Genomic DNA, 16,196 nt, shown 5'->3' with positions numbered 1-16,196 from the left:
GCAAAGAGGCAAGAACAAGGAATGATAGAAATAAGTTGAAGAGGATGGGGGAAAAAGAATCAATTAATTCTTTGGTGGTGGGGAATTAGGATTTATCAGGATTATAGATCTAAAGCTGGAAGGGACCTTCTGGTACTTATCTAGTCTGATCCCTTGATTTTACCTCTTGGTAAACCAAGACCCACCAAAAGAGCTTTAGATCCCTTGCTTAAGGTCACACAGATAGCAAGCAGAGATAAGATGTGAATCCACAAATGCTAAAGCTGGAGCCAGCACTCTATATTATGCTGTTAACTTGAAATGCAAAGGGGAAAGGGCAGTATTTAGGGATTGGAAATTAAGGAAGGAGGAGGAGGAGGCGGTGGCGGTGACGAGAGGCCCACGTGAAAGACTTGTGGTTTTATTCCTGGAGGACCCTCCACATTGTGAAACTCTACCTTTGGTCTTTTTTGGCTGGCGTTTGGGTGACCTCATTGGGGATACTTTTCTGACCTTATGGCGTGAGGTCCTTACCGCTCACAGTCTGCAATAACCATAAGCTGCTCACAAAGATTAGACAAAACCTGTGGGTCTTCTCTTCCTCTCAGCTGACAACTCGAGGCACAGCTCTGGGCAGCGCACAGACCTTGCTGGTCCTTGTCCACCTGGGAAACATCTAAGCGTTCCTGCCTCCTAGAGGCAGACAATCCAAGTGGAGCAATAGATCAGGTATACCGTCTCTGTTTTAATTCATCTTCAAGAATTAACCAAAAGTTCTCTAGTGCTATCCTAAGCTTTTTAGGGGAATACAGAAATACAAAATATTCTGTCTATCGTCCAGTAAAGTACAACTTAATTTAAGAAATAGAACTAACACAAGAAATAATCAGAGAAAAAGTAGGAGTGGAAATTGTGCAGTATTGAATTCAAAGGAGACAAAAATGTGTGGTGGGTCCTCAAAGGCTGCAAGGGGGAAGTAGAAGTTTCATTTTCCAGTAGCATATAAGCTCCTTGAAGGTAAAGAGTTTTGTCATATATAGTAGGCACTTACTGACATAGTTTGAATGAATAAATAATTCATTCAAAATAAATAAATGAATAAATAACTTTGGTTAGATGAGTAATAGAATTTTATTTTGTTTTCCTTAAGATGTTTTAATTTTTTTTCGTTAAAAACTTCCCAACTGAGTAGTAGAATTTAAATAAGCAGATGGGGATAAGGGAAAGCTTTTCTGCTGGCATGGCTGTGGTCGTGGTGGTACCGATATAATCATAACTGAAATTTATATAGCCTTTTTTTCACCACCGGATGAGGCAGTGTAAGTATCATTACTCCCATTTTGTAGTTGAGGATATTTAATTTCAGAGAAGATAAAGGATTTGCTCTTGGTCGGGAGATTAAAAAGTATGGCAGCTAGGTCTCACCTAGTAAATCCTTGCATCTTCCTGTTATCCCAGAGCTGCCCCCAAGAACACAGACTGAGCATAAATGACCCTAAAGATGAATGGGATACATATTTTTATTTTATTTTATTATTTATTTATTTTTTAAACTGGGTATATTTTGTGGTTGCTCAGACATTTTCAGTTGGGTCTGACTCTTTGTGACCCCATCTGGGATTTTCTTGGTAAAAATTTTAGGGTGATTTGTCATTTCCTTCTCTAGGTCTTTTACAGATGAGGAATGAGGCAAATAAGGTTAAGTGACTTGCCCAGGGTCACACTGATGGTCAGTGTCTGAGGCTAGATTTAAACCCAAGAAGAGGAGTCTTCCTGATTCTAAACCTTGTGTTCTGAGCAACCTGCCTGCTCTTTGGGCCTGGTGGAGTAATAAGGTCAGAATGAAAGGAGATCTCCATGTTTGAGTAAAGGGGGAGAGATGATTACATGTGAAAGGGATCTGAGTACCTTGCAAGTTTAACCTGACTCAAAAGCGTGACATGTTAGGCAGAAACACTAGTATGTGTGGAGAGATGGTCGTCCCACTATGTCCTGTCCTTGTTAAGCCGCACCTGCAGGTCTATATCCAGTTCTGGGAGCCCATTTGAAAACCATCGGCAAGCTGAAGCATGTCCAGAAGAGGGCGATCTGGAGACCATTCCATCTAGGGATGTACTGATAAAACTTGGAGAAAAATGTGGTAAGGGAAGAGGAACGGGACACACAATGTGTCTTGGAATGATTGAAAAGCTCTTATGTGAAACAAAGGAATTTTTCTTGGCCCCAGGGATAAAACTAGGAGCAATGTATGGAAATTGCAGACTGAGATCAATAGATTTGATGTCAGGAAAAACTTGCTAATAATGCAAGCTTTCCTCAAGCTGGAACTGGCTGCCTGAGAAGGGCCTTGCTTCTTCCTACTTAGAGGTGTTCAAATATTGGCAGTGTGACCACTTGTTGATAATGCTTAAGATGGGATGGCCTTTGAGGGTTCTTCTAGCTCGAGACTTTGATTAGCCTTCCCCTTTCTCTTGTTTATCTTGAATAGTAGGTTCTCTCCACCCTTCTCCTCCCCTAGTTCTTATGGGGCTAATAATGGCTTCTGTGGCAATAACTCCTAGAGTAGTGGGCTGGGCAGCCTGAGGGGGATGGCAGGCTGGGGCAGGCCCCAAACAACATTACACAGATAAAGGGAAGAACAGATTAAAAAATTGCAGCTTAGATATTCAAATTCTTGGGAGCCTTATATTTCTTGTGATAATGAAGGCAATACTGTTATGGTCAGAACTTAAATTTTTGGTGATCTTTCAATACACAAAGCTGCACTGAAAATCTAGTTGAAGATGTTAATTTTTAGGATAAACAGGCCAATGGGCCTCTTTTGCTTCCAAAACCAGTAGGGTAAAAAATAGCAAACTTAGTAAAACACATACCTTGTGTATGAAGTAACAAAAAGGATGGTTTTAGAGAACCTGTGAAAATCTGTATAAACTAATGCTGAGAGAAGTGAACAGAATTGGGAAAGCAGTTATACAATAATGATACTAGGAAGACAAAAACTTTGAAACACAAGAAATTTTTTTTCAAATTTATTTAAAGAAACAGATTAAGAAAAATGAAAAACAGAAAAGGAATACAAAACAAAATGAAACAAAACAAAAGAGAACTTTGTCATGTGCCTAGCAGAACATCAGGGAGGAATCAAAATATATAACAACAAAAACCAGTTCATGAAAGTATATATATTATTGGATTACTTGCTATCTAGAGAAGAAGGTGGGAGAGGGAAAAAGGAAGATTTTGAAAGGATGAATGTTGAAAACTATCTATGCCTATGTTCTGAAAATAAAAAACTTTAATTAAAAAGAGTAATATATATATATATATATATATATATATATATACACATTAGTAGGTTATATTCATGAGTGTTCATCTTTACTTCCTTGTTGTAAATTGTTCTTTAGTTCTCTGCTGCACAACTTTTTTACTTTATTCTCTTTCCCTCTTTCATTCCTCCACCACCCCCATGCAGGCTATAGTTAAGAAAAGATTTTTTTTTTTAATTGAGGAGACAATTGGGGTTGAGTGACTTGCCCAGCTTAACCCCAATTGTCTTCTCAGTTAAAAGCAAAAAATCCCTCTCCCCCTAACACACACACACACACACACACACACACACACCCCTACTCCTTTCCTATCCCTGCTGACACTTTGCTTTAATTCTGTTCCTAATTTGCCTTACTATTACGTAACCTCCCCCCAACCCATGGATCCCTCCTTTGACTTCTTCCCTCATCTTTTACTTCCCTCTCTACCCATCCCTCCCCCCCCCCACTCTCCCCCTTATTTCTTTATACATTTTGGAAGGGGCTCTACAGGTACTTCATGATATAGTGTTACCTCTTTAACCCATTCCCGATGTAAATAAGTTTTCAGAACTTTCCTCCTCCCTCTAAAGCCTCTGTTTATTCTTTCTCAATACCTCATTTGTATTGATTGCTATTTTTACCTTAACTCTGCCCCAATTTTTCTTTTGAGCTATGCTATTGTTGATGTCAATATTAAACATATGGTATACATTTCCCATGTAAAAAAAAACAAACAAACCACAAAACATTAACAACTTGTCCATGTTGAGTTCCTTGAAATTGATCTTTGATGATGTTAAATTTTCTATTATGTTCAGTTTTGGTTGATAGAAAGTCCTGAAAATTTGTAAGTTCACTGAATATCCATTTTTTCTCATTCAATATTATAATTTTGCTGGATATGATATTTTTGGCCACAGGCCTAATTCTTTTGATTGTTGGTAGATGATTGCAGGACCTGCAATCTTTTATTGTAGCTGCTGATAAATCCTGTACAATTCTAATTGTAGCTCCAATATATTTGAATTGTTTTTTTCTTTGTTTCTTGCAAAATTTTCTCTTTGATCTGGGGGTTTCAAAATTCGGCAATAATATTTCTATGTGTTTTCCACAAAGTATTAGTGGATTTTTTTTCTAATTCTAGTTTCCCTCATGTTCTATCACTCCAGGACAACTTTCTTGAATTATTTTTTGCATAATTGTGTCAAAGTTCTTTTTTTTTTTTTTTTTTGGTCACAACTTTCAGGCATTTTGATCTGTCCTCAAGATCTGTCATTTTTCTTATGTTTCACATTCTGCTCTATTTTTTCATTCTTTGTAATATTTCCTTGTTTCTTGGTCTCTTGCAGCTTCACTGGCTTTCCATTGCCCAATTCTAATTTTCAAAGAGTTATTTTCATTTTTGAAACTGTATCTCCTTTTCTAGTTGGTTAACTTCTTTTTTCTCATAATCTTCTTGTTTTTCTTGGATGGTTTATATTTTTCTTTTAATTTTTACCTTAAAGTCTCATTTGATTTTTAAATTCTTTTTTTTGAGTTCTATAAATTCTCTTTGGGCTGGGAGTCATTTCACATTACTCTTTAGGGTAGAAGCTTTTTTTATGTCAATGTCCTGAAGATGATCCTCAAATTCCCTGTAAGTTTCTGTGGTGGGGTTCTTTTTTCTTTGCTGGTTCATTTTTTTTCCTCAATAAGATGTATTAGTGTAAGTATCTCTAATCCTCTAATTCCTCTCCTCAAGAAAATGCCCACTGACAGCAGTGTTCCTGCCCCACTGCTTCTGTACTCTCAGAGTGCTGGTTTCTTCTTGTCCAGGACCCAGTCCTGAAGCACAGTTGAGTCTATCTTTCCTAATCAGCCGAGATTCCCTCAGTCCTCCTGGACCCAGACCCAGATTCCACAAACAGTCTGGGGAAGGTGAAAGTTTCTGTGGTTCCTGCTGAAACTCCAGACACATCCAGCTAGCTCCAGGCTTCCCACTTGGTGTTTCTGTGGAGATAGTCCAGAAATGCTTGCACTTCACAGAGATTAATCTCAAGCCCCCAAGTCTTTCTTTGGATCTTCTCTAGTTTTTTTGTTTCTCTATTTATGGATCTTCCTGAGTTGTATCTGCAGGACCCCAGTTCTGCCCCAAGACTTCTTGATTTTTCACCAGTCTGTGTTCTCCTTAGGGCATAAATTTGTTTTATTTGTAGGGGAAATCTGTAGAGCTTGAAATTTATTAATCTACTCTGCCATCTCAGAATTCTTCCTCCATGCTTAAGAAAATGTGATCAATAAAATGATCAACCATAGGGATAAGACCTATAATAAAATGTGGAATCTATCTTTTGACATGTGATTATTTCAAAGTTCAGAATGAGATGTATTTCAGATATGGCCAAGGTAAAGTTTTGTTTGACTTAACTGTTTGTATTTGTTATAAAGGCTTTATTTTTCCTCTGTGTGTGTGTGTGTGTGTGGGGGGGGGTTGTATATGTCAGCAATACACAATAATAGTATTGTCAAAAAAAAAAGAAAAAAAGAAAAGGGGGTCACTGAAACATTTTTTAAAAGTACAGAAATAAGCTTGGTACAATAGAGTACCAGCCCTGAAATCAGGAGGACCTGAGTTCAAGTCTGACCTCAGACATTTAACGATTAATACTTCTGAGCTGTGTGACCTTAGGCAAGTCACTTAACCCCAATTTCCTCAGCAAAAAAAAGAAAGAAAGAAAGAAAGAAAGAAAAAGAAAAAGAAAGGTACAGAAATAAATAGAAGAGAATTTGAAAGGAGACAGATAAGGACAGCTTTGAAGGTAACACTGAATTTATTATATATGTAAACAAAAAAGCAAACTATGTAACAGAATCACAATATCAACATAATCTTGGTGTTTGTTAAGTTCAGAGTCAAAAACAAATTTTTAAAAGGTATACCTTCTGGAGGTGTTAGGACATGGAAAGTGGAGCATAGGGAAAAGGGTTCATACTAAGTAATTTACAGAAGAGCTAAGTGCTATAATGACTTCCACAGACTTCTATTCCTTATCAAAATCATTTCATATATCCAACCTGAATTGTATTTTAGAGGAAAGAAAATGCTTCTCATTGGGCATGTCCATGAGCATATAGCAGGCAAATTTTGAACTAAAGTATCTTTGATAAGTTCTCACTTTAAAAAATGAGATTGTTTATCACCTCTAGTCGGAGAATCAAAGATGGTATCTGTGGGGAAGAAAAATAGGGGAGTCTGTGTCATGAGGTTTGTTATCATTCTCCATTCTCCTCCAACTCCAACCTCTCCAACTTATCCTTTAAATTTTAGTAGTGAAGCTACTGGATCAGGCCCTTATCTAGAAGTATTGCTCTTCAGCATTGAAAAGATTACTATTGTGATATTACTATTCTGCTAAATCTAGCCCCAATACACTCTACCCCAGCCTAAAACTGCAAAGGATAGAGGTTTTCTTGTAGTCAATGCTAGAAATTTCCTATGCTCCCTGTGTGTCTATCTGCTTTGATGTTCTCTATGAATTAGCCAGGCCTGCTTTATTCCTTCCAAGTCTCCTTTTCCTCTCATATTCTAGTATGTATCAAAAGAGTAATGCTGAGATCTTTTCAATGATTAAAAAATAATAAATAGGATCATAAATTTAGAGCCAAGGAGTGACCTCAAGGTCATCCCCTTCCCCGTCTTCACTTTGTAGATTAGGAAACTGAGGCTTTGAAACTGCTCAATTGCTTAATATCACCCAGACAGCAAATGGCACTTGTTCGAATTTTACTCTGTGCAACAAGATTTGCTTTAATGCACCTTCCTTTCCTGATTTGTTGTTATTGCGGTTGTTGTTATTGCTGTTGTTTGTCCTTCAAAGAGAATCATGACGTCAGGGAGGTGAAATTATGACTTGCAAATGAATTGGATATAAGTGAGGGAGGGAGGACTGTGCAAGGTCACCTGCTTCACTTTTCCTTCTAGAGTCATCTGGGTTCAATGACCAGATGTAGATCAGGATGGCTGGAATGATCTTGGCCTTTTTAAGCCAGTCTTCAACAGGTCTCAGTGACTGAGGCCACAGATATTTAGTGATTAAAGCTAAGTAGCTACTGAGGCAAAGAATTTCTTCTTTTACCTAGTTGATAAACAAGTCTAAATAAATAAGTCTGGGAAGGGAAAACTCTGGGTTTCTGGCCAAAGAGGATGTATTGCTATTTACATTCAATCTGAGTCAATCAAGACCCAAACCAAGACCAAAAGGGATGTGGTCTAGGACCTATTTGTGGCCAATCAGAATCAGATTTGTTTTGATTTTTTTCCCCTTAATTTATTTATAATTTCATTCTTTATGCCTAGATCATGAACCCATTTTGATCTTATCTTGGTATATGGTGTTAAGGGTGGGTCAATGCCTAGTTTCTGTCAAACTAGTTTCCAATTTTCCCAGCAGTTTTTGTCAAATAGTGGATTCTGATCCCCAAATATAGGGTCTTTGGGATAGATTACTATAGTCATTGACTATTTTTGTTCTGTGAACCTAACCTATTTCACTGATCAACTACTCTTATTTTTTAGTCAGTACCAAATGGTTTTGATGACTGGTGCTTTATAATATAATTTTAGATCTGGTACAGCTAGGCCACCTAGATTTGATTTTTTTTTTTTTCATTAGTTCCCTTGAAATTCTTGACCTTTTGTTATTCCAGATGACTTTTGTTATTCTTTCTAGGTCAGTAAAATAGTTTCTTGGGAGTTTGATTGGTATAGTACTAAATAAATACATTAGTTTAGGTAATATTGTCATCTTTATTATATTTGCTCAACCTATCCAAGCACATTTGATATTTTTCCAGTTGTTTAGATCTGACTTTATTTGTGTGGAAAGTGTTTTGTAGTTTTGCTCATATAGTTCCTGACTTTATACTATCAACAGTTATTTTAAATGCAATTTCTCTTTGTATCTCTTGTTGGATTTTGTTAGTGATATATAAGAATGCTGATGATTTATGTGGATTTATTTTGTATCCTGAAACTTTGCTAAAGTTGTGGATTATTTCTAATAGTTTTTTAGTTGATTCTCTGGGGTTCTCTAAGTATACCATCATATCATCCGCAAAGAGTGATAATTTGGTCTCTTCATTACCTACTCTAATTCCTTTAATCTCTTTTTCATCTCTTATTGCCAAACTACCATTTCTAATACAATATTGAATAGTAATAGTGATAGTGGGCAACCTTGTTTCACTCCTGATCTTATTGGGAATGGTTCTAGTTTATCCCCATTACATATGATGCTTATTGATAATTTAAGATAGATGCTACTGACTATTTTAAGGAAAAATCCATTTATTCCTATACTCTCTAGTGTTTTTAATAGGAATGGGTGTTGGATTTTGATTGGTTTTGATTTAAGGCCTGGTCCATAAGAAAAAAATGGAGCCAGTAACCCCCAAGATATCTTGGGAGGGTTCAGAGATCAAGAAAAAAAAAAAACAAAAACAAAAAAAAACCCTCTTCCTAACTGTGTGACCCTGGGAAAGTCACTTAACCCCAATTGTCTCAGAAAAAAAAAAAAGAAAGAAAGAAAAAAAGAAAAAAGGAAAAAAAAAAAGCTTTTAAGAGCATCTATAGGCAAGGGTATCTGTGATCGTTGTGGACAGAGGGAGGGAAAGGAAAGGAGGAAAGAAAGGAAGAAGGGAAGGAAAGTTTTCCAACTGACTAGTTCCAGTTTGTGGGCCAGCTGAAAGTGAGGCTGGTGACCTAGCACAGCCCTCTGTCATTTAAATCAATTCATTTGCATGTCATGGCAGCCTCTTCCTAATGTCATGATTTCCTTCAAGAAGGAAGGACAAATTGCAACCTCCCGATTTGTATGCTTTGGCCAAGCTTACTGTGACTCGGGAGCATCCTGCAGGGCTTCATTTCTTGCTCTCAATATGCAAAACCCAACATATTCCTTGGAAGGTCATTATTAGCTCTCTTGGCTTCATCATAGGAACCTTTGGGCACTCAAACTTTTATCCCTACTCACTCCCTTCCTTATAACTTCTTTTAACATTGCATTAAAAACTACCACAACTCAGTAGAATGTAAGCTCCAGGAAAGCAGGCTTCTTTTTTATTTGGGGGTCCTCTGAGCCTTGCACATAATAGCTGCTTAATGCTTCTTGAATGTAATTAAACAGCAGTTTCCATACCTCTGCTTGATCATCCTGATAAAAACAGGCTTCTCAAATACTATAATTTCCCATTCCAAGAGGAAGAAGCCTGGGCAGCTAGGTGGCGCAGTGGATAGAGCACCAGCCTTAAAGTCAGGAGGACCTGATACACTTAACACCCTAGCTGTGTGACCCTGGGCAAGTCACTTGACCCCATTGCCTCAGGGAAAAAAAAAAAAGGAAGAAGCCGAAAGCTTTGAGAGAACTTAAAGGACTTGCTCCTAGTTCATTTCCAACCAGCATTAAAAGCACATCTGCTCCCGTAGTCTCCCCACACCAAGTCCAGCACTCTCTCCTCCATCCCTTTTGGGGGCAACCTTCCAACTGCATTTTAATTACAAGGAGGAAGGGGCCTTTGACTGTCACTGGACAGGAGAGGCTGCTCTGTGGGTAAAGAAGGATGCTACTGAAGTCAGGATACTTCCCTCCTCATAGAAGTCTGATGCTGAGGCTATAAAAAAAAAAAAGTCTTAACTTCTCTGAGCTTCAGTTTCTTTTTCTAATGGGATTTATTACTAAAAGAAATGGCAAACCACTTCAGTACCTTTGTCACAAACCCCCCCCCCTCTCCCCCCCAGCAACAGTCCTGTCACTCCGCAGTCCACCGAATCACCAAAACTCGCATCCGACGGCAACGACGGGATTTATCAGTAGCCTAGTGATCATGGGAAACCTCTCCATCAACTTTCGGCCTCAGTTGTTCCATCCGTGAAATGGGGATATTACTAGTTCGGATGGGTACGTGCCCGAGAGGGTGTCAGGGAGTCTGAGACGGGTATGTAAAGCACCGGGCGAACTGAACCTTAAAATGTCTAGCTGCCCCCTCATCCCCGCCACCCCCCCAGATGGCCTGCCCCTGGGAGTCAGGGCGTCCCTTTGTCCTCAGCCCACGCGGGTAGGTCTCCACGCAGCCAGGGACAAGCTGGTCCCCCCAGAGCGGAGAGGGGAATGAGGGGGAAACGGAGCGGGGGAGGGGGATGGCGCCGTAGGCCAGACACTCCTCTCCCTCCGCCTTCCCCCGACACTCCGACGACCGCGAGTGGCAGAGCGGCCCTCGGACCATCGGCATCGCCTCACGTCGGCCCCGCCCAGAGCCGCCCTCTTATTGGCTGCGATCTCCCTGTTCGCGAGCACAGGCAGCCAATGGGAGAAACCACATCTGCCCTCCCACTTCGCCCGCCTTCTCCTCCAGCCTGGGGGTCGGAGGTGAATGGCCCCGAGTAACCCCGGGATTTAAGTCACCCCACCCCGGGGATCCTGACCGGTCGGGCAGAGCTGGGGGCTAGTGCGGAGGGGGCGGATAGTGGGCGGGGCCTAGGAAGAAGGAGGCGGGGTCCGGAGGCTCCGCCCCGACGCGGCCTCGCGGCGGCTCTAGAGAGCCTGTCAGCCATCGCCCGAGCGGCCGGTGTCTCCTCTTACCCTGCGCAGCCGCTTCGGCCCGCACGGGGTTTCCCCGGCCGCCGCCGCCGCCGCCGCTACCGCCGCCGCTACCGCCACCCTGAGGTGAGGGGCGGGGAGACCCGGGGCCCCGAGCTCCGAGCGGGGGGGGCGGGGGGTTGGAGGGCGGGGACCGGGTCGCGAGCCTATGGAGCCCCCCCATCCCCCGAGCTGCTGGCCCCGGAGTGCGCCCCCCCGCCCGTCCTTGTGAGCGCGAGCGCGGGGCACCCTCCGAAGCTCGATTGGGGGGCGCGTGCCCAGGAGCTGGGATGCCCTGGACCTCCCGTCGCTTTGCAGGCGCAGCGGTGCCCTCCCCACATTTCCTCCTCTCTCCTCTTCCCCCGTAGCCGGGGTCCCTCCCGATCATCCATCCCTTGTTTCCCCAGAGGGCCGGACCCACTTTGGGGGTCGGAGGATGAGAGGATGGGGCGGCGCGCGCCCCTGGAGGGTCAGGTCGAGTGATTTAATTAGGGAGCCCTCCTTCCGCCCCCCTGGCGCTGGCCGGCTGGGTGGGAGCACGTGTGGAGACTCCCGTGGCCGACTGGAGGTGCCTGGGTTTAGTTTTGTTGGGTTTAGCCATCCCACGAGGGTGTAGTAGTAGCTGTACCCGCGCGCGCACGTGTGTGTGTGTGTGTGTGTGTGTGTGTGTGTGTGTGCGCACGCTTAGGTACTTCTGTGCCCTCTCCCCCTCCCCCCCCATTTCCTGCTGTCCGAGGTGAGCTGAGTTTTTACTACGAATGGGGTCCAAGATTGGGGAAGGGGCTGTCGCGGTGAACGATGGGAAGGAAGGAGCTCACGGAGCCAAGGACCCAGTATGGCCTTATATTTTGGGGATGGAAGTGGTTTGGAAAGTATCCTTTCAAATTAGGATCCCCAGGTAGGCCTCATAGTTCCACGACATGGATTTAACCTAAAAATGCCTTGATTAGAAGGCACGATCTTAACGAAATCCCAACCACATGCAGGTCTAATTAAAAGCTACTTTAACTGTTCCAGCAGTCTGCCATGGGAAGTAATGCTACCTTAACTATGAGAAATTAGCCCTGATTACACACACACACACACACACACACTCACACACTCCCTGTATTTCATTCATTTTTTTTCCCCTCCCAACTCCTTAGGGCAGACTTGGAACGAGACTTTCTATGGACACACTATTTCCTCTTCCTGTAGGGGGTGGGAAAACTGCCTTCTTTCATGAAATTCTTAGGGCGTCTGTGTGTAAAGAGTCATTTCGGTGCTGTTCATTTGACTGTTGCTTTCAAAAAGGCAGTGTGATTTACCAAGCAGGACACAACTATTTTCTGTCATCCTATAATTTGTCCTTGACTAATCTGACTCGCTGCTACAGTTTAGGGAGCAGCTCTTGTGGTCTGCCTGTCATACGTGGCAAACTACTTTAATTTTGCCGGGTGAAAAAAGTAGAGGGCAAAAGATTAAATGTATAAAGTTTATTATAATAGAAAAACTCCCCTCTCCTTTCTGAGGCAGCTGGATTATTTTCATCATATGATTTTAAAATACATCAAACATAGCATGTAGCAGCGTTTAACGTGAAAGAACAGAAAATGGAAGAGGAATTAGTTAAGTTTAGTTGGTCATACCATGATTCTGGTCAAATTGGAGAGATGTCAGTCAACTGTGACGTTGTGAAAGGCAGCCCTAGAGAAAACCTATATACCCGGTATTGCCTTTGCCACTGTACTGTGGGCAGTTCTATTTGTAGTGAGTGCACCTTGTGGCATTTATCTCCTTTTCAGCTCAGTGACTAGGAAATTTTTTTTAGCTGCTTTCACTCAGAGACAGGTTGAACTGGTCTGCAATGTATGTGCGTTTTGGATGGACATCATTAATATGCAAGGTTGGGGAAAAAATTAAATTTTTAAAGTTTTTTATTTTTTCATTGTATTTTATTGAAGAAGATTCCTTCTCTATGGATTTCCTTTGATAAGCCAATTATTTAACAATTAGGTGTGTGTGTGTGTGGGGAGGGTGGCATAGAGTATTTAGATAGCATTTACAGTTATAAAGCATTTTTTACATGTATTTTCTCATTTGATATCTACAACAGCCACATGAGGAAGGTAGTGCAATTATATCCATATTATATATGGATTTATACATTTTTTCCTTCATTGGTAGAATGTAAGTTTAAAGAAGGCAAGGATTGATTCGTTTTGTACTTATATCCCCATGTAACAGCACAAAAGCTGGCACCCAGTAGTTAATTAATGCTAATGGAGTAATGAGAAAACTGAAATTCTAAGTGAATTTCCTGAGGTTGCAGATAGTGACAAGTATTTGTAGGAAATAGCATAGCTGAGAATTGATTTTTTTTTTTTTTTACAGAGTCTCTAAGTTTGTTGTGCTTTCCATTATCCCATACTTGCTAGATAATAAAGATAATTGTCATTTATATAGAACTTTAAAGTTTGTAGAGTGTTTTAAAAATACTGTCTCATTTTATCCACATGATCTCCATTTTGCTGATGAGGAAACAGACCTTTAAAAACCAAAAGGCTTGCTCAGGATCATACAGTTGGTGTCTGACGTGAAAAAGAAGTATTGACTCTAATTCTAGGGCCAGCACTTCATCCATTGTCACCTATCAGACTGTTATTGGTTAAACCAGATCAGGTATATTATCTTGTTTGTACATCATTGTTTACATATTGTCTCCTCACTAAATTGTGTCCTTATTGAGAATGCAGACTGTTTTTTGTGTTTCTTGGTATCCATAATTCTGGGCACAATGCCTTGCACATAGTAGTGCTTGTTCACTTTATGATTTAAAAACTTCCAGTGGCTACCCAGGTGAAAGACAGATTTCTGTTGCTTGTAGGATAAAATACAAACTCCTCAGCCTGGCATTTGTAGTTCTTCATAATGTGACTTGAGCCTATTTTTCCACACTGTGTTCATGCACGTTCCTCCTATTCACACACTACATCCTTGTCTAACTGGACTATTAACTTTTTTCCAAACTCAGCATTCCATGTCTCCTTTGGCCTTTTATGCAGGCTCTTTGGCTGGAATGTACTGCTTTATTATCTTAGACCCTGGAGTCTTATATCTTCCTTCTGTCTCAGGTCAGATGTTATCTTGAAACCTTCCCAAATATCTTCTGTGGTTACAGCAGTGCTTTCTTCCTTGGCAAATTTCTTGTATTTACTTATCAATAGGGTCCTATCCTCCCTGCCTCAGGAGAATGTAGGCTCCTTGAAGACAGGGACTTTTTCTTTATATCTATAGTGCCTTGGCAGGAAAATCTGTAGGAAAAATTTAATAAATATTTATTGAATTGAATATGAAATCTTAGACAATTGAGAAAGATGAATAGGGGGCAGAGGGTTGACTTAAAGGCAAATGTAGGAAAAACCAATTTAGAGACTTAAGTATTTAGAAATTTGAGGAACAGTATGTTGTACAGAGTATTCTTACCTGATTTTGAACAACTGAAAACTCTTGATAAACATTACAAAATATAAAAGTTTAATTTGTTGTACTAGCCTTTAAAATGAAAGGGATTTTGATTTGAGGCCTTCTTAAAAATCACTCAGAGCAAATCATTAAAGAAACATCAGGCAATAGGGAGAGTACTGGCAAAATCCATTTTTAAAATATTGATCAAAGACAAAAATGGGAAAGCAAAATGAATATTTTTTGCTTTATAGTGACTCGTTATTTATTTAAAAAATTATTGAAAAGGTTAAAACGTGTTATGTTTAATTCAGATACTTTTATCCAAAGACAATTGTAGGTAATTTTTTCCCCCTGCTTAAAAAATACAGTGCCATTTGAGTTTAGGAAGCAAAGCTTAAATAGATTTGTTAAACTGATTTCTTAAAAAAAAAAAAAAAAAATCATCTCTTCTGTTTTATTTTGACTTTATTTTGCAAATATATTGTGAATGGTCTCACCTCTTGGTTAGGGATAGATCCCAAGTTTTGGGACCTGTTGCCAAAAATTTGTGTAAGGGCCTCCGTATAAAAAGAATAAGTTACATATTTTTATTTCAATGAAACGTCGTATGTTATTGACATAAGTACAAGAAAAAGTAAATTCCAAAAAAGTACTCAAACTCTAATAGTCATTCTTTGAACAGTGGGGTGCAGTTAGAATCACAGAAAGGATTTTCTGTCCTTTCTCTCCTAACTGAAATTGAAAAAAGAATTTTCTACAGTATACTTGACAAATGGTTATCTATTTTTTGCTGAAGACTTTCAGTGGAACTGGGGCAGGGGGAGGTGGTACATCTACCTTTGGATTATTCAGCAGAAAGTTTTCCTTTAATTCTAAATTTGTTTCTTTGTAAGGCAAACCTCCCTTTCCTCCTCCTGAGTCTGCCTTTTGGGGATAAACAAGTCTATTGCCCCTCCCACATGGCAGCCCATTAAACATTTAGAGACAGCTATTCTAAAAATCAGCAGGGACTCTAAAGCCAGAGGACCTGGATTCAAATCCTGTCTTTGATACTTATTATCTATACTTAGGTAAATTGCTTAACATTCCTTAGAACTTCCTTATCTGTAACATGAAGGGGTTGTAGTAGGGCCTTATGAGATCATGTATTTTGAAAGATGTTATACTGGAGGCCTCGTAGTGTAGTGGAAAGAATACAGGATTTGGCATCTTGGTACATTGGTTCAAATCTTGGCAAGACTCTCAGTGACTCTTTGGGCAGATCACTCAACTTCACCAGGTGATAATAATCAGCTTTTCATAAATGCTATTATCACAACTACTCTTTCAGGCCATTTTACTTTTTATGTTTACATACATTTACCCATTTTACAGATGAAGAAACTGCTTGGCAAAGGGTTAAGTGACTCACCTAGGATTACACAGTTAAGTGTCTGAGGATGGAATTGAACTCAGGTTTTACTGACTCTGGGACTGGTGCTTTACCACTTGCCACCCACTTGCAACAGTGGTCTTTGCATCTAAAATAGTTATGTATATAAAGATAAGTTTGCTTATCTTTACCATCTTTTTATTGATACCTTACCAGCTGGAAATATAATCAGAGTTTACTGGAGTTAGGGAAGAACTAGATTTTCCCATTGTTTATTTTGGAGAATTGAAAATTATAGCACTGATCAAGTCCGACCTGAAAGTGGTTTTGTCATGTTGAGATGGCCTCAACTTGAAATAGATGGTCTCTACTTTCTGAGGACTAGTATAGCCGAATAGAATAAATAAGGAGAGGCTGATCACTAGTAAGTAGACTGGCCTTTAAATGATAAATAAATTCTTTTGTCATGTGAAC

The 16,196-nt window shown here is 40.2% G+C and overlaps 1 protein-coding gene across 10 annotated transcripts in view; it reads left to right on the top strand.

The window, feature by feature from the left end:
* The first annotated feature begins 475 nt into the window (after positions 1 to 475).
* Positions 476 to 16,196, top strand: part of ACACA (acetyl-CoA carboxylase alpha) — a 249,149-nt gene continuing 233,428 nt past the window's right edge. For 3 of the 10 annotated variants that reach the window (XM_031966550.1, XM_031966549.1, XM_031966546.1), the window contains exon 1: positions 1,752 to 2,119. In XM_031966550.1, the coding sequence (XP_031822410.1) occupies positions 2,115 to 2,119 (5 nt within the window). In that variant the 5' untranslated portion in view covers positions 1,752 to 2,114. Of the gene's footprint in view, positions 709 to 1,751; positions 2,120 to 10,869; positions 10,991 to 11,052; positions 13,565 to 16,196 lie in introns of those variants that run through there. The other 7 variants (XM_031966554.1, XM_031966551.1, XM_031966547.1 and 4 more) reach the window with 6 other exon arrangements.

This window comes from Sarcophilus harrisii, chromosome 4, assembly GCF_902635505.1.
Source record: "Sarcophilus harrisii chromosome 4, mSarHar1.11, whole genome shotgun sequence".
Classification (NCBI taxonomy): domain Eukaryota; kingdom Metazoa; phylum Chordata; class Mammalia; order Dasyuromorphia; family Dasyuridae; genus Sarcophilus; species Sarcophilus harrisii.
This window is presented reverse-complemented; position numbering and strand designations above follow the sequence as displayed.